The following is a 24,699-nucleotide window of genomic DNA, read 5'->3' on the forward strand; positions in this document are numbered from 1 at the left end:
AAAAGTTGAACAATTTTTGGCAAGATTTAATATATTTATTCCATAAGGATTATTGTTAATTTTCTTACAATAAAGGGGTGAAAAGAATTTGAATCTTATCTCTAAATGGAATGTCAATGAATCACAATATTTTTTTATTAATTATACTTACTAATTACTCAATAAACATTATTACTAATTGATTACATTTTTTGATGAAATATTAAATTGTTATTAGTAATTTATTACATCAATGAACTAACAGTTAAACTTTGTTAAAGAGTATGTATCTCCATATATACTAACTTTATTAAGAGAGAGTGAGAGAATTGACAGGTGGAGAAAGACTTGCGATCTTCCGGTCCGTCGTAACAAAGCGAAAGCAAAAGCCCAAAAAAAAAAAAAACAAAAAAACAAAAAACAAAAAAAACAAACCGCGCAAAACGCAACGAATCGCGTCAAAAAAAAAAAAACCTTGAACGACTACGCACATAAAACGGTACATCTGTGTCGTCAGATCCAAGCCGACACTTTTGCCGAAAACAACAAAAATAAATCAAAATAAAATAAATATCTCCGAACTCTTCCTCCGTACTTCTCTACTCCAAAAAACACACACACTCTCTCTCTCTCTCTCTCTACTCCTTAGTCACTCTTCTACTTTTCCCACTTTTTACTTTTCCTGTTTACCAAACACTCTAATAACCTCTCTAGAAAAGCTCTCTGCTAGTTCTGCTCTCCCTGTTGGTGTTGCTTTGCTTCGTTATTTCTCTCTCTCTCTCTCTCTCTCTCTCTCTCTCATTCATTCTCTCTATGCCATTTCTGTGCAAGGTGGGATCGGAAGTGAGTACTGACACACGCACATTGTTGATGCTATTCGCGTCTCTGCTTTCTCTCTCTTCATAGCTTTATTGAATTGCCAGTTTGTTTATTCAGGTTTCTTTTGCATTGAAGCCCTCATGCACGGTAAATAACACCCGGTGTGGCTTCTTCATTTTCTGAGTTGAGAGACCCTTCAGAATTCAGATTTACTGCTCCATTGACTTTTAACTTGGAGGTGTTGTAAATCTAACTTTTGGTGTCTTTTCTAATTTGGAAAAAAAAATATATAAAAATTGGGAGGTAAACTAGCTAGCTATTACTGTATTTAGTTTTGCTTATGGGTTTTGCTTTTTTCTTAATTACCATAGCAATGTGAGATTCCTCAATTTTTTACCTTATTGTTAGTGATAAGCTAATTGACTATACATTCATTGATGCAATATTACTTCATCTGAGTTTTTGTGTTAAATTTTGTCGAATCTTTGATTGTGTAAGAGAGAGAGAGAGAGAGAGTTTCATTGATTTCTAATTTTATTTGAAAATTTGAGTGGTAAGAAGTAAAACAGTGTTATTCTGTAAATGGGGTTAGAGTAGAAGAATAGTTATGCTCTTTTTCATAGCCGTTTGCTTTATTTTTTTTTTTCTTTTTCTCCCAAATGTATTGAGTGGTTGTTTAATTAGTGCATTGGTTATGTTCGTGAAAATTATTTCTTTCCTTTCATTCTTTGACTGATATGCAATTCTCTTTTATGTTTCTTGTGTACTTGGGCAGCACCCTTTGCACTTTTTAAATAAATAAAAAATTACAAAAAGAAGATATAAAATATAAAGAGAGTGACATCATGGTGGATTGTTTAATTTTCAATCAAGAAGACTTCTCTTCGTGACCGGATCTTTTTGTACAGATATATTAATTTATGCTCAGCAGTAGTAACTGATATAAAATTAGAGTTATAACTTATAAATTTGGTCTTCTTTTATTTTTCCATGCAGATTCCTCATATAAAGTCCCTATACTATCCTATCTGGACTTGGCAATATAATGGACAACAAGGCATGGCTTTGGAAGAAGAAATCTTCGGAGAAGACTGTTCTTTCAATGGACAAAATAAACACTTCTTTAAAAGGAAATGAAGAAGAGGTAATTCAGTCATTATCTCTTTGTCACTGATAGAAGTATGTGGTTAAATGATTGAAATTTACCATATCCCAATAGTTTAAACTTTTGGAAGAATTGGTGATTTAACGGTCACTAATATTACTAGCAAGATGACATGTTATCTTCTTCATATTATGTCATTCTTTAAGTTCATGGCTTAGTGAGTTCCACGGTATTATTTTCTCATCACATCAGAGGCACACTGCACTGCATCTTAACATGTTTTAAGTCTAATGCTTTGGCTATAAATCTTTAATATTCACTATTTTTGTCTTATATAGTGAGGAATTCCTCACTCGAATGTTTATTGTTTAAACATTGAGTTGAACTTCAGTAGGAGTTCAACAGATGAAAGCTTAAATACTCATAGACCGCCTATAGTATCACTAGAAAAGGCTTCTTGCCTGAGTATGATGGAAATTTTGTGAACAAGCTTTAGAAATGAGATTATTATGTGTTAGTTGATTTTTGTCATTTTATTAAGGAGCTGAATCTCAGCTGCCAAATGAGTTTATATTCTAGTTTTTAATTAAAATAAAGGAAAAGAAAATGCTATACTGCTGTAAGGAGTGCCAATTAACACAATAAATGGTTATGCATCAAGAGGGGACTAGAAAGGAAAAAATAAAATAAAAACGGAATTGTTTGACTCAATGGAGTTGAAAAAATCAGGTTTCAAATTCTGCCCATTAAATATTCTACAAGGGAGTAGGGTCAGAATGACAAACATCTGAATTTGAATACCAGAGTTGACCACCTTTTATCTGCATGTTTTTCCTTGAAGCCTTTAGCTTTGAGATTAATTTTCCAGATTGGTTAGAGGCTGTGGTTGAAAAGCTCGTTTTATAACGTGCCTCTCCTATTGCTAATACCAAAATGTAGTTCATAGTACAAATATTGGTTTAAACAGAGGTTCATAAAAAACCTGGTATATTACAAGATTGAAGTAGTGTATCTACAAATATTGGTTTAAACAGAGGTTTATAAAAAACCTGGTATATTACAAGATTGAAGTAGTGTATCTGAAATATGAATAACCAAAGTTTCTTTTTCAGTCAACAATTGTCCTCAGGGAGAAACATTAGCATGTTTCAGATCATTCTCTATCACAAACTAAGACTCCTGATTTGGTTAAAATAATCACAAAAGTCAATCAAAAGATGAAATGTACATGGAAAAGCTTCCTATGGATGCTGAATATGCTTCCCCTGTGTGGTTCTAGCCTTCTGGGATGCCTAAGCTTTATGAGATTTTGACTCTTGGGGATCACAACCTAGTGACTATTATCAAGAAACTAGTGCCTGCTAGTATGGGCAAAGAAACTTCAAAAGTGATTCCCAAAGAGGCATTCCTACTTGAGCAGATTTTTGAGTGTTTTCTATATGTCTTTGTCTTTCATTTGGAAACTTTTTTATGTACTTTGAGGCTTTTGTGGCACCTTATCCTTTTTTCCCTTTCTTCAGATACAGACACTTCTGACCGAGAAAGCCAAATTGGAGAAAGACCTTAGAATTTTAAATGATAAGCTTTCTTCAGCCCTCTCTGAGTGTGACGCTAAAGATGAACTTGTGAAGGACCATGCAAAGATGGCGCAGGAAGCAATTGCAGGTGATATACTGTGGTTTTTCCCCATTCTAGATTCCCTTGTACTTTGCTGGGAAGTTATAGGCTGCACTGTGTACTTTTCTTGAAATAAAATTTTGGAAAAATTGCACTTTAATCTATATAGTTTTTGGGGTTATTTTTAATTAAACCTTGGAGTTTCAAATCTTACACTTAAAACCTCTGACTCTCTCAACCGTAATGAAAATCGCCTTCTGTCAATTTTTCCCATAATGATATCTGAGCACATGAAAAATGGTGAATGCTGTGTTTTAGAAAGATTAATATTGGACCCTCCCAATTTGCTTTACTCCATTTCCCAATTCTCTTAAAACAAGAATCACCATATCATTAGAATAGTGGGAGTTTCTCCAGACTGAGATGATTTGTTTGTCTCACACACACACACGCACACACAATTCTTTTCGTTCACTTTGATACTTTGTCGTTTTTGGCTATGGATTTTGGTGCAGGTTCACTTTCTGTTTGTTTTCCAAGAAAATTAAAGGCAAAGAAAAGAATGTAGAATTTTGATTTTTCTAATTGATGTTGTTTTGGTTTTGGAAAAACTGGCAGCTGGCTGCGTATGTGTTATGTTTTATGGTCAGTGATGGTGGCCTTGGTTTAGCAATGAGTTTTGGGTGTGGCAGATTGGGCTTGGTTGGGTTTGAGTGAGGTGGCACATGGGAGTTGTTGCGAGGCCCTTTTGCCAGTTGGTGTGCAGATGATTGGCTGTTTGGGCATTTGATGTGCTTTTTGTTTTGGGGATGGAGCCATAGATGTCTTTTGGTGATGGGTTTTGATTGTGGTGGTTGTGAATTTTTTTCCTTTTTTTTTTGGGAGAAGCAATTGCAGGTGATATACTGTGGTTTTTCCCCATTCTAGATTCCCTTGTACTTTGCTGGGAAGTTATAGGCTGCACTGTGTACTTTTCTTGAAATAAAATTTTGGAAAAATTGCACTTTAATCTATATAGTTTTTGGGGTTATTTTTAATTAAACCTTGGAGTTTCAAATCTTACACTTAAAACCTCTGACTCTCTCAACCGTAATGAAAATCGCCTTCTGTCAATTTTTCCCATAATGATATCTGAGCACATGAAAAATGGTGAATGCTGTGTTTTAGAAAGATTAATATTGGACCCTCAACTTAAAATGATGTTGTTTTGGAACTTATTAAAAAAACTCCTTAACAACCAAAAAAAAGAAAAAAAGAAAAAAAAAGAAAACACTCACTTTCTCTTCTCCTCTTCCTCCTTTCCTTTTTCAGTTTCCTCATTCTGAGGAAGACCATAGCCAACCAAAGTAAAGTTGCAGAAGGTTCAGATGTATCCTGGGACAACATATTAGGATGCTGCCACTTCTGTGATCATTTAAAATCTAAACAGTGAACCCCCACCCCCCATTATAGCCAATCAGTACACATCAAAATGTTGAATGCTTTTCCCAATTTGCTTTACTCCATTTCCCAATTCTCTTAAAACAAGAATCACCATATCATTAGAATAGTTGGAGTTTCTCCAGACTGAGATGATTTTGTTTGTCTCACACACACACACACACACACACAATTCTTTTCGTTCACTTTGATACTTTGTCGTTTTTGGCTATGGATTTAGGTGCAGGTTCACTTTCTGTTTGTTTTCCAAGAAAATTAAAGGCAAAGAAAAGAATGTAGAATTTTGATTTTTCTAATTGATGTTGTTTTGGTTTTGGAAAAACTGGCAGCTGGCTGCGTATGTGTTATGTTTTATGGTCAGTGATGGTGGCCTTGATTTAGCAATGAGTTTTGGGTGTGGCAGATTGGGCTTGGTTGGGTTTGAGTGAGGTGGCACATGGGAGTTGTTGTGAGGCCCTTTTGCCAGTTGGTGTGGAGATGATTGGCTGTTTGGGCATTTGATGTGCCTTTTGTTTTGGGGATGGAGCCATAGATGTGTTTTGGTGATGGGTTTTGATTATGTTGGTTGTGAATTTTTTTCCTGTTTTTGGTTTGTGGGGGGGGACCTTCTTTTTATTTTGTTTTTTATGGTTGAGAAAGTGTGTGGTTTTAAATGCAAGATTTGAGACTCTAGGGTTTTTGTTACCACTTCGGTTAAAATGTAATTTTTCTTAAAATTATTCATGCATAAAAAAAAAGTTATGGGTTGCAAAATTACCACTCACCTTATGATATGCACTTGGTTAAATTATGTCTTCAGATGACAACAAAGTGATCCTTTGCTAAATAATTTTTATGTAGGCTGGGAGAAGGCAGAAGCAGAAGTGGTGTCTCTAAAGCAAGAATTAGATGGAACTTTACTGCAGAGGGTAGTTGGTGAAGAAAGATTAGCTCATCTGGATGCAGCGCTCAAGGAATGTATGCAACAGCTACGTTTTGTTCGAGAAGAGCAGGAGAAAAGAATTCATGATGCTGTTATGAAGACATCAAAGGAATTTGAAAAAACTCAGGCAGCTTTAGAGGAGAAGTTAGCAGAGACAAGTAAAAGGCTTGCCAAAACAGGTGTTGAAAATTCTCAGCTTAGCAAGGCCCTCCTGGTGAAGGAAAAGTTGATCGAAGATGTTAATAGACAGTTGACTCAGTTGGAGGCAGATTTTAGTGCACTAATGACTAGATTAGAATCCACAGAGAAAGATAATGCTTCTTTGAAGTATGAGGTTCGAGTGCTTGAGAAGGAGCTTGAAATCCGAAACGAGGAGAGAGAATTTACTCGTCGAACAGCTGATGCATCACACAAGCAACACCTAGAGAGTGTGAAGAAAATTGCAAAGTTAGAATCAGAGTGTCAAAGGTTGCGTCTCCTAGTCAGGAAGCGTTTGCCAGGTCCTGCTGCTTTAGCGAAAATGAAAAATGAAGTTGAAATGCTGGGAAAGGATTCAGTTGAAATGAGGAGGAGAAAGTTGAATACAACTGGTTTCATGGTTGACTCTGCGATTGATAACTCTCCCGAGAATCCCAATAGAAAGATTGGTTTTCTGACCGAGCAATTATGTGCTATGGAAGAAGAAAACAAGAATCTCAAGGAAGCCCTTCATCAAAATGCAAATGAACTCCAAATCTCAAGGATCATGCATGGTCGCTCAGCGTCCAAATTATCTCAAGGTCAGTTGCAGCTTGAAGAAGTATCAAAAGGTCAGACAATTATGGAGCCAACAAGGAGTAGTCGTATGTCTCATGAGCTCTCTCTGGCATCAATTTCTGACATTGGCAGTGATGATAAGGCTAGCTGTGCTGAATCATGGGCTTCTGCTTTGATTTCGGAACTGGAGCACTTTAAAAATGGTAAACAAAAGGGGTCACCATCATCTAAAACTATTGGAACTGCAGACATTAATCTGATGGATGACTTTGTTGAAATGGAAAGATTAGCGTTAGTGGCTGTTGATAAACCATTTGGAGATTCTGATGCTTCTCAGCCCTTGGAAACTGAGTTAAATGAGGATTCTTCAGAGTTAAAGGGTAGGGAGATAGTTCCAATTTCTGACTCTGAAGCTGGCTTCATTGTGTCAAACCAGGAAATCAGGTTCAAAGATACATTAATTGGTAAAGTTCCTGGTTGGGTGCAAGATATACTGAAAGTGGTTTTGGAGCAAAACCGTGTTACACAGAGAGACCCTGATGAAATAGTTGAGGATATTAGAGCAGCTTTGGTGGATATAAATTGTTCAAACCCCAGAGAAGTTGTTGATGCAAGGGAAAGTTCAAACAATCCTGATGCATCTAATCCCCCACATGTAAATGGCTACATCTCATGGAAGCCATCAAAAAAACATTCTGTGATGGATTCTCCTGGTGGTGTATCTCATGTTGACGTCTCATTGGCAGAAAAGAGCAACCAGCAGTTGCACTCGGATCTGGGTAAGTCGATAGGCAAACTAATTGAGCTTATTGAAGGGATCAGTTTGCCATCTCTGGATTATGATAAACCTGAGACCTTGTCCAGAAAGGATGGGAACATTTTCACCAACAAAAATTTAGATACACCTACAGGGTACATGGTGCGGGTTTTCCAGTGGAAAACTTCTGAACTCAGTGCTGTTTTACAGCAATTTATTCATAGTTGTTATGATCTGTTGAATGGAAAGGCTAACATAGACAAATTTGCCCAAGAAGTAACTACTGCTTTAGACTGGATTATGAATCATTGCTTTTCCCTGCAAGATGTTTCAAGCATGAGGGATGAGATTAAAAAGCATTGTGATTGGGATGAATCACGAAGTGAAAGTGAAGCAGAAGCTGGAATTATTGGTCATTTTTTTGAAGCTGATAAACTATGTGTTCCCAGAGAACAATTATCATATTTGCCTATGATTGCTGCTTCTAACAGTCATCATATTCATATGGAAGAGCTTCAATATAATGTGAGGGAAGAAAATAGGAAACTGAGAGATGACGTTATGAATTTGGAATCTGCAAAGAAAGACTTGGAAGGGAGGCTTTGGTCTGCTATTGAAAAGAGTGAATCCCTGATGAATAAACTTCTTGAATCAGAAAAAACCATTGGAAGCTTGCAAACAGAGTTGGAAACTCTAAAAGAATCAAAAGGAAGGATTGAGGGTCACATTGAAGCCCAAAAGTTGATGAATGAAGATCTACATAGACAACTTGCAGCAGCCAGAGCGGAATTAAATGAGGCTTGGCATAAGCTTTCATCACTGGAGGTGGAGCTGGATAATAAAAATAGCTGTTGTGAAGAATTGGAGGCCACATGTCTTGAACTGCAGCTCCAGCTTGAAGGGTTATTTTTCTAATGATTTTAATTCCTTGAAATATATTAACTATTACTTCTATTTGTCTGAATTATTAAGATATGCCTTGTATCTGATATATTTTCAGCATTACAAAGAAGAAAAGCCCGAAGCATGTCCTCAATCAGGAAGAAAAGCAACTTCGTACTGTAAGTTCATACAGTGTTACTGATGCTAAGGTTGTGGGAAATTACTTTATATTTTTGTTTGCAGTGTTACAATCTGTTAATTATTTGATAACTGAAGCTCACTTTAGATGTTGATACTCTTTGAATTTTTTACAACGCATTTCACTAACATTTGCAATGTTGAAAGGGTATTTGACCATCAAAATTTTCTTGTTGCATATAGAGAATATAATCAGACAACAAAATTGCCTTGTTTTCATTAACAAATAATGTGCTTTTCCTACTAGAGCATGTGTGAATTGCTTGAGATTTTTTTTTTTTGTTGATAGATAATCAGAGTGATATTATTGATGGAAAGAGAGGAAAAATACAAGTTTTCATGATGATGAACACAGGTAAACATAAACAAACAACAAAGAAAAAGAAATCAAGAGGCTATTCTAAGAGAAAACCTAAACTTTGAAAGAGAGGAACAATCCGTAGAACCCCTGCACCTAGACCAATAAAAAAGATTACATTGGCATAGAACTTTTAACTCTTCCAATGTCTTCTCAGTGTCCTCAAAGGAGCAATGATTTCATTCCAACCATACAATCCACATCAAACAACTTGGAATCAAATTCCAAATATTTGAAGTATGATTCCCAAGCCAATGATGCCAACAAAATAACAACCCCGCCATAGAGCCTAGCATGACCCATTGAACACCAAAAACCTAAAGCATAAAAACCCATAAAGCGTGTACAACAGGACAATGAAGAAGTAAATGGTCCACAGATTCTCCATTACAACGGCACATCCAACATTGATTTGCCAATGAGTGATCCCTAAGCATGAGATTATCAAAAGTAAGAATTTGACCATGAGCAGCTGTCCACAAAAAGAAAGCCACTCTTAGGAACCTTAGTTTTCCAAACACCCTTCCAAGGGAACAAAGAATTCTGAGCATCCCAGATCTCATGGTGGAAAGACCGAGTGTCAAACTTACCATTTCCTTTGAGGCGCCAACAAAGAGTATCACTCCTTATACTCCGGGGAATACGAGATTAAATAAATCAAGACGAGAACAAGCTGCATCTAGCTTCCAGTATTGAAAATCCCTATAAAATCTCAAATCCCGAACTCTAACAATTCCCCCCTCCTGAAGACACAAAACATCAAAAATACAAGCTTCCTTGTCATCTGAGAAATCGTAAAGCTTAGGATAGAGAAATTTAAGGGTGTTATCCCCAACCCACCTATCATGCTAGAAGAGGATATGAGTACCATCACCCACTATGAAAGACAGATGCTTAGAAAAGCTCTCCCACCCTTTATTGCTTGAGATTGTTAAGTTTTCCTCATACAGAAAATGAATTAAATTGATCAATGGTGTATGTCCTTACATGTAGGAATTACCTGCAGAAAACAAATAAGTAGCTGAAAGGATTGGCATTGAACTGAACTTCTCAAACTTGATTTCTCCATATGATTAATACCATAGAAAATAAACAGAAATCTACGTCATCTATTAGGTTTTCTGTACACCTGCCTTTAATTATATTAGCATAGAAGGAATGTTGAAAAGAGAGGACTTCATGTAAAATATAAATAAATGAAAGCGAGAGAAAAAAAAAATTTATTGTAATGCATTCAATGAGTATCACTCTTACCAATGCCAAGTAATTTGGAAAATTCTGAAGAGTTACTTACTAGTGCTTAGTTACATTTTACACATCTTACTTGGTTTTGAGTGAGGGGCTGTTGATCAATTGTGCAGGATTGGGAGATCACAACTGCTTCAGAAAAGTTGGCAGAGTGCCAGGAGACTATCCTAAACCTGGGCAAGCAATTGAAGGCATTAGCCGCACCAAGGGAAGCAGCCCTTTTTGACAAGGTCATAGCTAACCCCACTGACACAATTATCACCACCACCACCACCACCACCACCACAGCCCCAACCCCACCCAAGGACAGGATCATGAACCAGCACGCCTCTCTACTCGATCAGATGCTAGCAGAGGATGATGCTGCAGCTAAAGTTCTTAAATCTCCAAAGATCAAAGAAATCAATGGCAATTCCACTATAAAAGACATTGGGTCATTCCAGCCTCTTGAAAAAATTCTTGTTATAAATGGTGTTAAACACGAGGATGACAGCGCTACAGGTGGTTCTTTGGCAATTGTGCCTAGCAAGAAACAAGGAGGCGGGAATTTGTGGAGAAAGCTGTTGTGGAGAAAGAGAAAAGGTAACAGTAAGAAAACATCTCTTCCGTTTGCCCCCTGACAACATCACCGTACTGATAAAGTGATGGCAAGCTTGATGATCAGGGTTCAAATTTTTTTTATTTTATTATTATCATAGTTGTTCGATTTGTTGTAAAGGAATTGGGAAATAATAAGTCTTGGCTTTTATTAATCATATGAGAAAGAGTGAGAGTTTTGCATGTTGTGTGTATTAATGTTGTATATAAAACTGATGCCAGGACATTATAAGTTTTACTGCATAGTGAAGATGTTCCTAAAGGTGATAAAATTTACTTGAGCCAAGTTTAATATCAGGATCCTTTTGTTTTGTTACTTGAGCGAGTGAACTTCTTCTTCTTCTTCTTCTTCTTCTTCTTCTTCTCCTCTCTCTCTCTCTCTCTCTCTCTTTTATTTTTAAAGAGATCGATATATTAAAGCGAATACTTGACTTAGTCAGGTTCGACATTGCTAGCACAATGCCTATCATGGGCTACACCCAAAGCATCCAAACTTGGTAACATACGTATATCAGCAAGGGAAAAAGATTAAAAAAAATATATATTCTATTTGAGTTTAGCTCCCCTTCTAACAATAGCATCAGCACACTTGTTAGACTCCTTGAAGCAATGCTTTACCCTTGACTGGGGTATCCTGCTGAATGGTGTCCTATGATCATTAATTAGTGGGAGGTTACAACTAGAAGAACAAGAGGCTAGAGTAAATAGTCCACAAATATTTTAGCATCTAGCTCAATTTTCATAGAATGGTTTTGTCACGAAGGCACAGAAGAAGACCATCCCCTAAAGCCCACAGTTTGGCAAGAACACTGTTACTCCTATGGCTGATGCAAATCCTTTGATCCACTCGCCATTGTGATCTTGAATGAGTCCACCGCCAGCCAGACTGGAGTGCCCAGTGAAGAGCCATCAATGTTGAGCTTAAACCAATAAGAGGGTGATTTTTCCCAGCTGACCTTTTGTAAGTATCTTAACTCTTAAGGACCTACACAGCTTAGGTGAAATAATAAGGGAGTGTTCTTCAGCTTTGTAAAAAGTCTCTAACAAGAAGCATAACATTAGGACCTTCCTTTTTGCATACCAGGTTATTTCTCTGTAAACACAAACTCCAAATGCCAAAGAGAAAGATCAGTCTCCAAGGGAGAAGAGAACCCTGGCAGAGGGCATTGCTGCAGGAATTCTCAGTTAGAATCAATCTGCCTCTGTTAACCAGCATAACTTTTATTGGCAAGCAAGATATGTAGCATTTCAGCATAGAAGTTTTAATCTTTGGCAGAATGTCCAGTGACCAAATCCATTTACCTTTAAAAAGATTTGGTTGATAGACATTCCCAGCAGCAATGGAGTATGCATTCTTGGTTGGAGGAATCCCAGAGAATAGTGTCTTCACAGATACTTACACAGCTAAGAGAAATAGCTTTAATGCATATCTTCAAAGGTATAGCCATATGGGCAACTCAAAGGAGAGAGTTGAGTCCCATATCCCATTAGAAAATCCATATTTAACCAGCAGGCTATTTCCATCACTTTCACTCCCCAGGCATTAAGAAGCCCTTTAATAAGTTTTCCCAGCACACCTTGTTTACATCAGCATGCATGCCAGAAGCTCAGACTGCTGTTGTTACCAGTCTTCATTCTACTGTTGTTTACACCAGCAGGCATGTCACTGAACTTAGTTCCTTAATTTAGTCACCTTATTTGGGTTCACAACCAAGAGCTTAGCTAGTTTGCCTAAGTAATTTAAGATACCATAGCATTCTTTTTCTTTACATCTAGTAGGGATTGGCCGTTAGTCTGCCACCTAATGCTATCATCTGATCATCAATTGAAGATCTAAAAAGCTTCCTTTTCCAATACAAAGAAAATAGATAACGATGCTCTATAAGTCCAAAATTCGAAAATATTTCAATATTTTGATTCCCCTTTGCATTTAGAAACAAAAATGACATCTAAATTTTAATCATATATGGTATATTGGATAGCTTACAGAAAAAAGGCTTTAGATAATTTTTTTTCCTCAAAAAGAATAAGAAAGGAGAGAAGATGGACACAAGTCCCTCTTTGTTCATACTCAATCCCTGTATAGTACAAATCTCGCAACATCAGGGAGTCCAGCCTCTTTATAACATTCAGCAATCCGATCCACAGAGTCGTCCCAAGTCCCTTCAACAGAGGATAAATCCAACAAAAATGCAGCTTCATCCAACGCAACCTGCACATTTGAATTATAGAAGTAGAGCACCAGATGTAGACAAATAATATACTTCCCTTGTGATGTTCATCTTAAAATGAATTTTCATATTGAAGTTCATGATATAGTAGCTAAGATAATAAATACTGAAAATTAATCATAGTACCTGAGCAGGTGCCTTTCCCTTCTTAAGATCTTCTCGCTTTCCCTCTTCTGTCACCTTCTCCTTAAAGTACTCAATCTGCTCATCCTCCCATTGTGCTATTTCTGCAACTTCCTGGACATAAACTAATCAGAAACTCCTATGGCTGATGCAAATCCTTTGATCCACTCGCCATTGTGATCTTGAATGAGTCCACCGCCAGCCAGACTGGAGTGCCCAGTGAAGAGCCATCAATGTTGAGCTTAAACCAATAAGAGGGTGATTTTTCCCAGCTGACCTTTTGTAAGTATCTTAACTCTTAAGGACCTACACAGCTTAGGTGAAATAATAAGGGAGTGTTCTTCAGCTTTGTAAAAAGTCTCTAACAAGAAGCATAACATTAGGACCTTCCTTTTTGCACACCAGGTTATTTCTCTGTAAACACAAACTCCAAATGCCAAAGAGAAAGATCAGTCTCCAAGGGAGAAGAGAACCCTGGCAGAGGGCATTGCTGCAGGAATTCTCAGTTAGAATCAATCTGCCTCTGTTAACCAGCATAACTTTTATTGGCAAGCAAGATATGTAGCATTTCAGCATAGAAGTTTTAATCTTTGGCAGAATGTCCAGTGACCAAATCCATTTACCTTTAAAAAGATTTGGTTGATAGACATTCCCAGCAGCAATGGAGTATGCATTCTTGGTTGGAGGAATCCCAGAGAATAGTGTCTTCACAGATACTTACACAGCTAAGAGAAATAGCTTTAATGCATATCTTCAAAGGTATAGCCATATGGGCAACTCAAAGGAGAGAGTTGAGTCCCATATCCCATTAGAAAATCCATATTTAACCAGCAGGCTATTTCCATCACTTTCACTCCCCAGGCATTAAGAAGCCCTTTAATAAGTTTTCCCAGCACACCTTGTTTACATCAGCATGCATGCCAGAAGCTCAGACTGCTGTTGTTACCAGTCTTCATTCTACTGTTGTTTACACCAGCAGGCATGTCACTGAACTTAGTTCCTTAATTTAGTCACCTTATTTGGGTTCACAACCAAGAGCTTAGCTAGTTCGCCTAAGTAATTTAAGGTACCATAGCATTCTTTTTCTTTACATCTAGTAGGGATTGGCCGTTAGTCTGCCACCTACTGCTATCATCTGATCATCAATTGAAGATCTAAAAAGCTTCCTTTTCCAATACAAAGAAAATAGATAACGATGCTTTATAAGTCCAATATTCGAAAATATTTCAATATTTTGATTCCCCTTTGCATTTAGAAACAAAAATGACATCTAAATTTTAATCATATATGGTATATTGGATAGCTTACAGAAAAAAGGCTTTAGATAATTTTTTTTCCTCAAAAGGAATAAGAAAGGAGAGAAGATGGACACAAGTCCCTCTTTGTTCATACTCAATCTCTGTATAGTACAAATCTCGCAACATCAGGGAGTCCAGCCTCTTTATAACATTCAGCAATCCGATCCACAGAGTCGTCCCAAGTCCCTTCAACAGAGGATAAATCCAACAAAAATGCAGCTTCATCCAACGCAACCTGCACATTTGAATTATAGAAGTAGAGCACCAGATGTAGACAAATAATATACTTCCCTTGTGATGTTCATCTTAAAATGAATTTTCATATTGAAGTTCATGATATAGTAGCTAAGATAATAAATACTGAAAATTAATCATAGTACCTGAGCAGGTGCCTTTCCCTTCTTAAGATCTTCTCGCTTTCCCTCTTCTGTCACCTTCTCCTTAAAGTACTCAATCTGCTCATCCTCCCATTGTGCTATTTCTGCAACTTCCTGGACATAAACTAATCAGACACATATAAATACCAGAAAAGAGAGGGAGGAAAAAAAATGAAGACACTAAGAGAGAGAGATCTCGCTTGCAAAGGCCATGCCGGAAATATCATGAAAGTGTCCATACCTGGTATTTACAGCCCAAAGTCCACCATGGTGATTTTAAAGCTCCCCTGGCAGCATCTTTCGCTTCTAGATTACGCCCAACCCTATGAAATATAACAAAAACTTTTGAGAATGAAAGCTATCCATATTTGTCAAAATTTAGGAAAAACTCATAGGAGAAGGTGATTAGAGAAGATTTTTAGAAACCTCAGCAAAACCTCTGCATTGAAAACAAATGGCCGGGCAAATCCTGGAAAATGCTCCTTCTTGGTATAAAATTCTCCAGTTACCATAGCTGAAACCTTTGATAAACAACATATAAAGAAATAACATCGTATGTTCACCAAAATACTGCTTAGATAGAAACAGTATCCCAAATCAGTTGTCTTACATGGTCCCCTTCCTCAAAATGCCACATCACTTTACGCTCTAAGATATCTGGAAACAAACCAACCTGCAAATGAACCTTTTCTTGTAAACAATTTGTTACCCAGAATATAAACACAATATTCATCTAAATAGTTTACAATTTAGAAATTTCTTTCATGCCTTTCTTAAGAGGTAGACATCTAGATTTGAGATCTGAGACTTGGCATAGTCACCCTTTCTGTAAAATTTCTCCCCATCATCTGTTGGAGCTTGAAATAGCTCATTCTTGATTTCTGGAGATTTGTTGGCATCTTCTTCAACTAGGAGTCTGTTTATAAATTGATCTACCTGTATACAGAAGAAAACCAAAATGCATTTCTAGTGAATTCTAGCCAAGCCTTAATGCACAACATTATTCATGCTTTACTTACATTCTTGGCTAAAAGCCACACTCCATGCTTTCTGACTTCCACCACCGGCATCTCCATGCTGTTGGTATCAAAGAAAATCAATAAAGCAAAAACAAAATAAACCAAACAAAGGCGGTGAAAAATATTGTAATCATGTATACCCAGGTGGAGCTGTAGGCCATCTCAGTAGAGCAGTTACAGTTCCTATTAACAAGGCAATCACACAACAGCTTCAACTCAAATATTTCTCAGGAATATCCAATGCCAAACATATGCAAATGCAATGCCTTAGCCATACCAGAGCTGTTTTTTGACAGGGGAATGGCAAGGGGGATTAACCCTTGCTTGGCCCCAGGAGACAAAATGGATTCACCTATTACAAAGCAAGAAATGTGATAGATCACATTAGGATTCTATTAGTTATGAGAAAACTGAACAAGAAGCACTTACCACTTTAAAAAAAAGGTATAGAACATGTGGGACAAATGTTGGTCAATGCATGGTATTTGTGCACTGTAAAAAAAGAATATATCTATGCTGAATCCAGATTTGTTATCTCCCTGGATGCTAGGACTATTGATAGCTGAAGTCCATGACTGAACATCAAGGACAGTGAAAACTCAAAGACACAAAAAGCCTCTTGTTGCATAGTGTTAGGTTTTAGATTGGCAAATTCCATGACAATGTAATAATCAATGATTGTGTTATACATTGTTCAAGATCAAAGTGTGATGATGCAGCTCAAAGAGGACGTTCTGTCAGTATTTTGACTGCCATTCGATCAATTGAAATCCAAGTTTTGACAGACATTTGATTGCTTCTCGATTGATCAAAAGAAGATTTTCGACAACTCTCAATCTCCACTTGATCGATCAGAAATCGCATAGACTCTAATGTGTTTTAATTTCTGAAGTCGGCAGCCTTGGTTTTTGTACACTACTTGCCTAACATATGAAAGGCCCGCTATAAATTCAAGTTCATAAGGTTTTTGGAGGTTATAGCCGTGCACCTTAAAGAGAGATGTTCTAAGCCTTAACTGTATAACCCATGAGTTCAGAAAACTGATTTTAACAATGGTGTTGCTGCCATATTTGTGATCAAAATTGAAGTCACAGAACCAACAACCCAGTGTGTCACCGAAGTATTCAAACCTTCAAGGAGGGTCCTTGGAGTCAGTCAGAAATTCTGGTCAATTATGGACAGGTCATTCGTCAAAGATTCCATGTATGAAGAGCTCAGACATTCCAAAACTCGCGTGGGCAGCATCAGTAAGTTCATCTATTGGTTGTAGTGTCTAGGGTATTTGAGGAGTGTCACCCTTGGATTGTTTTTTCCTTTGGAGTTGCTCTCCATTGGTTTTCACTTCGTGACCGAATCTGCATGGCATCTATCATTTATTACTTTATTTACAGATTTGGTACTTGCTGTGGTTGTGATTAAATTGTTAAACTTGTGATCATATAATTAATTGGTAAATAATTAATTAATCTTCTGCCTAATCGAATTGGGGTCTAAACCAATCCTTTTCACATGGTTTTTAAGACAAGCAAAAGCTGTACCACTAAACATGGTAGAAATCGGATTCCTCCATTAAATGCACAGGGAAAATGAAAGCAATATTGGTTCATTTGGATAGACAAGAAAAAAAAAAAATTGGATTTCAATTTTTAGTTTAAATGACTTATTTGGATAAAGGAATTTAAAGAGAAGGCTTTGGATTTCAATATTGGGTTTAAATTACTTGAATAAAGTATGAAATGATAGAAGTTTTTATATAGATGAATTTTATGATGGGATTTGGAGATTTATTAATATGTGGATTTAAAAACGACTAGGTGTAAGAATTCATTTTAAATCAATAATATCACTAAGTGTTTTTCTTTTAGCAAAACACTTCTTATGTGTTGTTAAATTCATATGAAGCAATTTATACTAACAATTGTTCTTCAAATCCATTGATTTTAAATCCTTAAAATCCAAATGCAAACTATGGGAATTAGATAAATCTCAGAACCTAACATAACATCAGGCATTTGCCTTCTGAATAGCTTTCTGAACAAGGGAATACAAAAATCAAGGACCCAATATGGCGCATTCAATCATAACCATAAATTCTCACTTGAGAGGCTCTGCACTTAAATTACAAAGCACACAACTCAGTACTCTACAACATTTTGCAACCATAATTTCCGAGCTCATTTTATTGAAAGTAACATATAGAACCCCCCCACACACACACATAGCCAAAGACATAAAAAACCCAAGTGACAACAAAGCAAAACGATATTACCAAGTTCTGAAAAATCTAGGAACAAGAGGGAAAAAAAAACATGGAACAAAAAATGACCCACCTTTAGTCTTAAGCATTCTTAACAAGTGACACAAATGCTGTGGAGGCTGAGTCGCTGCCACATCCTTTATGAACGTTATATGGTCTGAATGAAATACCCAAATGCCAACAAATATCAAATTTTGAATCAAGCACTCCTTTTCTTTTTTTCTTCTTTTTTTTTTCTCCAAATAATAATGAATGAATTCACATTTCAGTCTCAAACTGCACATAGTACATACCTGGAGTTGGAGAGGAAGAATAGCAGCGAAGGCGAGCCCTGCCGTGACCAAGAAGTAGAGTGGGCAGAGCGGTGCCACGTGGCCCGCCATACACCACTCCACCCCCCACCTTCATTTTCTTCTTTGAGCTTACACGCACGCTACAAATGAAATGAAATGCTCTCTACTCTACAAGTCTCTCTGCTATTGGCTCAGGTTCGTCCATTTCTTTCAATCTCTTTTTGGTTGGGTCAGATTGGGCCTAAGACATTGCTCATGGTTGAAAATGTGAGGTACCCAAGTTTGAAGGCCCACTTACACTTCTAAATAAACCACAAAAAGTTTTCACAATTTTTGCCAAAATCCGCTATTTTGGCGAGTTGTAATAAAAATTGTGAAATTTTTTGTGGCATAACATTTCTCTTAAATAAATAGGTGTAGTTGTATTAAGGGTTTTTTTTGTATGCCAAATATTAAGTTTTTGTGAAAAATATTTTTAGACAAAGTTTTGTTACAAATTTGGTTGTAACCTAAGATTAAAACTTTACTTAATCTTTTTTTATTAGATGTGAATTTTGATAAATCCACAATTAAATTTTATTTTATTCTATATCCTTTATGCATTCAAAATTTTGAGAAAATCAAAGATCAATAACAATATTATTAATCAATTGTTTAATTTGCAAGTTTTTGTAATATAAAATTATGTATAAAAAATAAGTTCATGGTTCATATAGTTAATAATATTCAATTAGTATAAAATTTGACATGTGTGTTAAGAGCGTCAAAAACATGTAATCTAAATGTTAGACTTTCAAATTCGTAGCAATGTTAGTTTTTTTAAAGGAATTTGTAACTTTAGGCTAAAAATAAGGTTGTAGTCAAACTTTGTTCAAAAAATATTTTTCACAAAAACTTAATATTTGGCTTAAAAAAAAAAAAAAAAAAAAGCCCCCTTAGTACAACTACAAGTCTCTGCCATTGGAGAAAATACATACTGTTTCTATTGCATGTATCCTCCCCCTCACATGAGAGGAGGAGGATACATGCAATAGAAACAGCATATACCCCCTTCTGCTATTCGCTCGTTCGTCCTTTTCTTTCTATCTCCTTTTTTCTTTTCCAATTTTTTGTTTGGGGTTAGATTGGGCCTAAGAGATTGAACATTACCCAATTATTCAATGAAGAAATTTATCCTAAATATTTTTGAAGGCCCACTTATGCTGCTGATTAAGTAGGTCTAGTTAGGCCTATAGCGTTTTCAGGGATATAAGTACGGCTCAAAGTCCAAAAGGATTAGGTGGAGTGTTTACTTCTTGTTATTGAAGAGGAGGAGAAGATGATAACATTGAGTTAGATAGGCCTGATTAGGACATTAGCAGCCAGGAGTTAGGCCTAGTTAGACCGGTTTGTTTTCATACACGTGCAGTCGTGCACAAATTTACTTTTTTATAATCGTTTTCTCAATTCTATGCGTTTTATTCTATCCCTTACAACTTGTCACATAAATAAATTGTATCAAAAACTTTGATCTTAGCATTTTTTGTTTCATAGACGTACACAAATAAGCTTTTTCATAAGTTTTTTCCTAATTGAACACTTAGTATTATGTGATTCGAGTAATATTACTTTTACTCTTATCTGATAAAAAAAAATTTATTTTTATGTAAATTCATTAAATACACCTCTTTTATTGACACTAATCATATCATAATATTTCAACAATTATGAGAATTTTTGTCTTGCTACCAAAAACTTTTTGTTTTATCTTTTTTTGTTAAGTGAAAGTTCCATAAAATTTAATCTTTAGATCAATAGTGATGTTAGACTTATTAAAAATTTGTTATATAAAACTTACAAATGGATGTATTATAAATTACCAAAAAATAAATTACATTTATTTACCACATTCATTACTGAATAAGTTTGTAAAAATTTTGTAATAAATTTATAGTAGAGTAGAATATCGATATTGATGACAATTGATCAATAGAAAATTCCTAGTTGGATATTGTGAAGAGATGGGTAACAGAGATATTGGAAGAATTTGGTTTGAATTAGTTAACCCACATATGACATAACAATCATAAAAAGGAAAAAAAAAAAAAAAAAAAGTAACCAAGAAAAACATCTACTATAAGTAAGAATGTACTTTTATTCATTTATTTGCATATTGCATACCAATTCAGATGATTGATGCAAACATTTGTCAAGAATAAACGTGTTTTAAGAGTCACGCCCATTTGGTAATGTTGTTTTAGTAACGTTGTTTAAGTGTTGTGAAAATATGTGTAAATGAAAAAGTATTGTGAAAATACATGTGTTGTTTAAACAACTAAAACTATTGTTTAAACAACACAGCTTAACAAACCCTTATGCTTTAAGTCTTCAATTGACACCACCGCGTACTCTTGGTATGGTGGTCACTTCACAAGTATAAATGTTTATGGAATATGGGAGGTAAGAGTCGGAGTTCAAATCTCTATGGGGAAGTTTCACACACACACACATATATATATCTATATACTTAGATTATGTTAGTATAGAAATTGTATCTTGTAAAAAAAAAAAAAGTCTTCAATTGACAAATCAATTTTATGATAGAAAGAAAAACACGCAAAATAGAAATCCCATGATGATTATTGCTACTGTTTTTGCTTGAAACTATTTAAACATCGATGAACTCTGAATCATTTCCTATAGCCTTCAATATCTCCGGCGAAAGACAAGCTTCAATGTCAATGCTACCTTGTGCCACCCCAGGAAAAACTGTGATCTTTCCATGAGTTTTGTTCCCACCACCGCTTCGCACAGCTACTGGTCTTCCCCATCCAAAGTCGTTGCCATACACATTGAACCTCGGCGAGCTGCTCGTAACCAAAGCAGTGCTGGCCATGCTACTCTCTGTGAGTATCTCAGGCTTTTCTACCCATGACTCCAAAAAGCTCCTAAGTTTCTCTTCTGTGTGCAAGGCAACCATCTTGTTCATTTCCCAAGCTGCATAGCCAAGTCCACGTTTGAGTAGATCACCTGCTCTGATTGCCACAGTCCCTGTCTGCACTGCATTTCCAAGGTATTCGTCGGGCAATGGTGGGTGCAATCTTGGTCTAGCTCCTATTAGCAACCGGTAAAGGACTTGATGATTTGGGTCAAGATTTTGGCTACGAATTACAGACCGCCAGAAATGAGCTAAGAGTGCTTGTAGAGAGGATATCCGGTTGGTGCCAATCTCTGAATTGGCCTTTGCTTTCAATCTTGCAACGTTTTCTTTTGTGAAATGGAAAACTCTTTCTTTCAATGGTGGGGGAGTGATCAAACTATCACTACCAGAGAGTTTTTTCCCGTAAGGAATTTTGATTGGACAATCAATCCCATCAAGGAAAAAACGTTGAAGGACTGGAGGTTTGGATATTTGATCAAAACCCCGAGAGATTTCAGACCAAGAGTTGAAAAAATGCCAAAAAGACGTGCCATCAACAACTGTGTGGTTAATGGTGCACCCGATGAAGATGCCATCAGCAAGCTCAGTGATTTGCACTCCAAGCAAGGGCTTAGAAATGCCTTCATAGTTGCGCACACCATTGAGTGGGAAAAACGAGTTGACAAGTTGTAGAGGAACGTAAACAGGTTCAAGGATGTCAGCAACGCTAACACCATTGGCTACAGCGTGCACAAACTGTGCTCCAGCGTTGTTGCAGTCAATGAAATAGGATATGGTGTTGTTATCCTTGTTTTCAATGGTGGCAAGGCGACCAGCCAAGGGTGTGAAGAAGTCTAACGTGCGAGATAAGGTGGTTCTAAGGTGATGGACTAAGAGAGTGATTTCTGATTCTGACTCTGACTCTTTGGCTTGTGAGGTTTTGGGGTTGTGGAAAAGGAGTCCTTTCTGGATGGGGCCTACTAGAAGGAGCTGGAGATCCCATGGAGTTAACTCAATTCTCTGAGTTGGGTGCTCCGGCTTGTGACTCGCGGCTTTGACAGTACTCGTTGAGATGAGTCGAATGCCTGCCATTGCCATGTTAGTTTATGCAACTGCTTTCTCCGTGCACAAGCATGAGCTTATATGCAAAAGGAGTGCTGCAGAGTGTCATTACTTCTGAATTGAATTCATTATTTAAATTAGAGATAGTAACATAGAATTATTTAGAATTGGTGGTAAAATTTTTATAAAAATATTATAAACATAACACTTAAAAAAAAAGAACGCATATCTATCCCAGCTTCTCCGTATCACCACTTATCTTATCTATGCATTACCAATCATGTTATGACACTTAACTTTTTTCTGGCCAAAGAAATTGGATTCTTAAAAAGGTTAGCAGATATTGGAAGTTTCTTTCCATCTTTATCTATTTATTTCCCACGTTAGCAATTTTGGGACTACTTCTTTGAACTTTTATTTCCATTTTCGGGCAGCTCTCCTTGTTACTATGGATCCGGATAATATTTGCCTACGTTAATAATTCATTTTAGTAAATTTAAAAAAAAATTGAAAAAATTAGTTAGTTTTTATTTTTTCATAATTTTTTAAAAATAATTTATTAATAGATGCTTTAAGGATATATATCAATAAAACCCTACTATTATTTGTACAATACATGTCTATCGAGAAAACCACTACTTGATCTCTTGCATTTCTCTGAAGCTTAGGGTAGTTCTTCATATGCTCTAAAATCTAATGCAACTCCTTTCACTATTGAATAAATGGTTATGTTAATCGGTACTCTTAAAGTAATTGTTAATAAGTCCCCTTTTGGTTTAGTGTTTTTGGGCCAAAACTCACTATTGCAATTTTAAATCGGGATTTTTTTTTTTTTTAAATTTTTGGCGTTTGGTAATATTTCCAGACCGTGTGTTTGAAATTGCAATCAAACCAATAGGCAATAGCACGTTTTACTAATATACCATTTGAGATGGAATACGAAAATGCACGCCAAGCTTGCATTGTTACCATTGCTAGTTTTGCATATTATCCCCAAATTACCCTTGTTTTTATTTTGAAATCTCAATTTTACCCAGATCTCTAACCCAAAAAAAAATCTCTAACAAAAAAAAATATCATCTCGGCTTCAGAGTTCAAACTGCTGCTAGCTTCTGGCTTCTTTTTCTTCTCTTTCTTCTTGTGTTTTGGGTGAAGAAGTAGAGCTGAAGAATAGAGACATTGGTGGGTGGAGTAAAGAAAAGATATTTGATGGGAATTGGGAAGAAATGGGTGGATGAGAAAAAAAAAATTACAATTGAATTAGGACACAATAAATTATCACAAAATTTTTCACAACAGTTGAGGTGTCAAATATTTCATGTCATAAAAAAATTTTAATTAATCAATAAAATATTATACTAGGATTGATTAGAACTAAAAAAAAATAATATTGTAAAAATATTGTGACATTTTATTGTCTTACCAAATTTTTTAAATTAGTGTTATTTTTCTTTAGAAAAAAAGATAGTGTTATTCACACAACATTTTTATAACAATTTCATAAAAGACTTCTCGCAGCAAATTGTTATTGATTCTCATTTGGAACTACTATTGACATTATTATTATTTTTATCTACCATTAATAATTTATCGCATAAATTTTATTGTGGATTTTTTGAGAAAATGTTGTGTGCATAACTTTCATTAAGGGAAAAAAAATAATTTGAAAAGAGTTTGTTACTTTTAATAATAATGAGTATAATAATTACAAAAAGAAAAATATAAGTCTCAATAAAAACTAATTACAAAGATTTCTACAACTAAAATTATTAAGTTTTATGATAATGATGATGTATTCCATTCTAAGAAAAATTAAAAGAGTCAATTACTATTAAGAAGTCATTAATAATAATAATTGTGAGGGTAAAAGCCCAACATTATGTATTGGGCCTAGGACCCTATTTAAAGATTAAGGTGTGTCCGAAGAGAAGAAAATGATTGAGAAGGATTCCATGTGGGAGAGATATACCTGGAAATGATCAAGGAATGTAGTCCGAAGAGTGTATTCTCCTCTAATATAAAGAGTCTCGATCAAGCGTATACTAGGGAGGTTCGAGTGATCTTCCTAACAATTCCAATGATAAGGATAAACTTTGGGCATATATAGAGATAATAAGAATGGAGAAATATCTAAAGGAAAAGCTGCTACCACCACATTAAATTCACTGCATCAACTTTTTTGGCCGCATTAATACGAAGAAGACCTCTGAACAGTGCAATCTCAATTACCGCCATTCATGGAAAACCGACGAAGATATCTGATGTGACGTATGCTCAAGTGAACGTTTAGATGAAGACAAGTGGATGATCAAGATAGTCCAAAAGAAAACTATATAAATTTAAGAAACCCCTTACAGAGAAGGGAGGAAAAAAAAAAAAAAAAGAAGGGAAGAAGAAAAAGAGAGTTTACTGTAGTTCTAAGAACTGTATTAACCTTTAAAGCATTAATTTGTCTCTTCGGA

The 24,699-nt window shown here is 35.9% G+C and overlaps 3 protein-coding genes and 1 long non-coding RNA gene across 9 annotated transcripts; 1 reads left to right on the forward strand and 3 right to left on the reverse strand.

Annotated features, from left to right (window-relative positions):
* The first annotated feature begins 585 nt into the window (after nt 1–585).
* Nucleotides 586–10,994, forward strand: LOC111994140 (filament-like plant protein 7). Of its 4 annotated transcripts, none has more exons than XM_065764287.1 (7): nt 587–822; nt 916–1,036; nt 1,795–1,942; nt 3,424–3,568; nt 5,801–8,297; nt 8,396–8,486; nt 10,195–10,994. In XM_065764287.1, the coding sequence occupies exons 3-7, from the start codon at nt 1,844–1,846 to the stop codon at nt 10,699–10,701; spliced, it is 3,339 nt and encodes a 1,112-aa protein (XP_065620359.1). In that variant the 5' UTR covers nt 587–822; nt 916–1,036; nt 1,795–1,843; the 3' UTR covers nt 10,702–10,994. The 4 variants fall into 4 exon arrangements, with proteins under 4 accessions (XP_065620361.1, XP_065620359.1, XP_065620360.1 ...); XM_065764288.1 differs by having other exon boundaries at nt 934–1,036; XM_065764289.1 differs by having other exon boundaries at nt 586–945.
* LOC136063638 (uncharacterized) lies at nt 8,749–13,152 on the reverse strand. Of its 3 annotated transcripts, XR_010625258.1 has the most exons (5): nt 13,036–13,152; nt 12,750–12,890; nt 9,674–9,833; nt 9,424–9,576; nt 8,750–9,305 (listed from the first exon to the last, which is right to left on the reverse strand). It is a non-coding gene; the product is annotated as an uncharacterized LOC136063638 (long non-coding RNA). The 3 variants fall into 3 exon arrangements; XR_010625257.1 differs by having other exon boundaries at nt 8,749–9,576; XR_010625256.1 differs by lacking the exons at nt 8,750–9,305; nt 9,424–9,576; nt 9,674–9,833 and having other exon boundaries at nt 12,572–12,890.
* Nucleotides 13,153–14,246: 1,094 nt separating this feature from the next.
* On the reverse strand, nt 14,247–18,463 carry LOC111994144 (protein IN CHLOROPLAST ATPASE BIOGENESIS, chloroplastic). Its single transcript, XM_024026000.2, has 11 exons — nt 18,277–18,463; nt 18,057–18,140; nt 16,004–16,078; nt 15,867–15,909; nt 15,727–15,784; nt 15,476–15,643; nt 15,318–15,380; nt 15,134–15,228; nt 14,949–15,030; nt 14,711–14,821; nt 14,247–14,565 (listed from the first exon to the last, which is right to left on the reverse strand). The coding sequence occupies exons 1-11, from the start codon at nt 18,389–18,391 to the stop codon at nt 14,425–14,427; spliced, it is 1,035 nt and encodes a 344-aa protein (XP_023881768.1). The 5' UTR covers nt 18,392–18,463; the 3' UTR covers nt 14,247–14,424.
* Nucleotides 18,464–20,816: 2,353 nt separating this feature from the next.
* Nucleotides 20,817–22,395, reverse strand: LOC111994143 (uncharacterized acetyltransferase At3g50280). Its single transcript, XM_024025998.2, has one exon. It carries the CDS (start codon nt 22,271–22,273, stop codon nt 20,924–20,926), a length of 1,350 nt encoding a protein of 449 aa, XP_023881766.1. The 5' UTR covers nt 22,274–22,395; the 3' UTR covers nt 20,817–20,923.
* Between the last annotated feature and the right edge of the window lie 2,304 nt (nt 22,396–24,699).

Source organism: Quercus suber, unplaced genomic scaffold (assembly GCF_002906115.3).
Source record: "Quercus suber isolate HL8 unplaced genomic scaffold, Cork oak 2.0 scaffold_549, whole genome shotgun sequence".
Lineage (NCBI taxonomy): Eukaryota > Viridiplantae > Streptophyta > Magnoliopsida > Fagales > Fagaceae > Quercus > Quercus suber.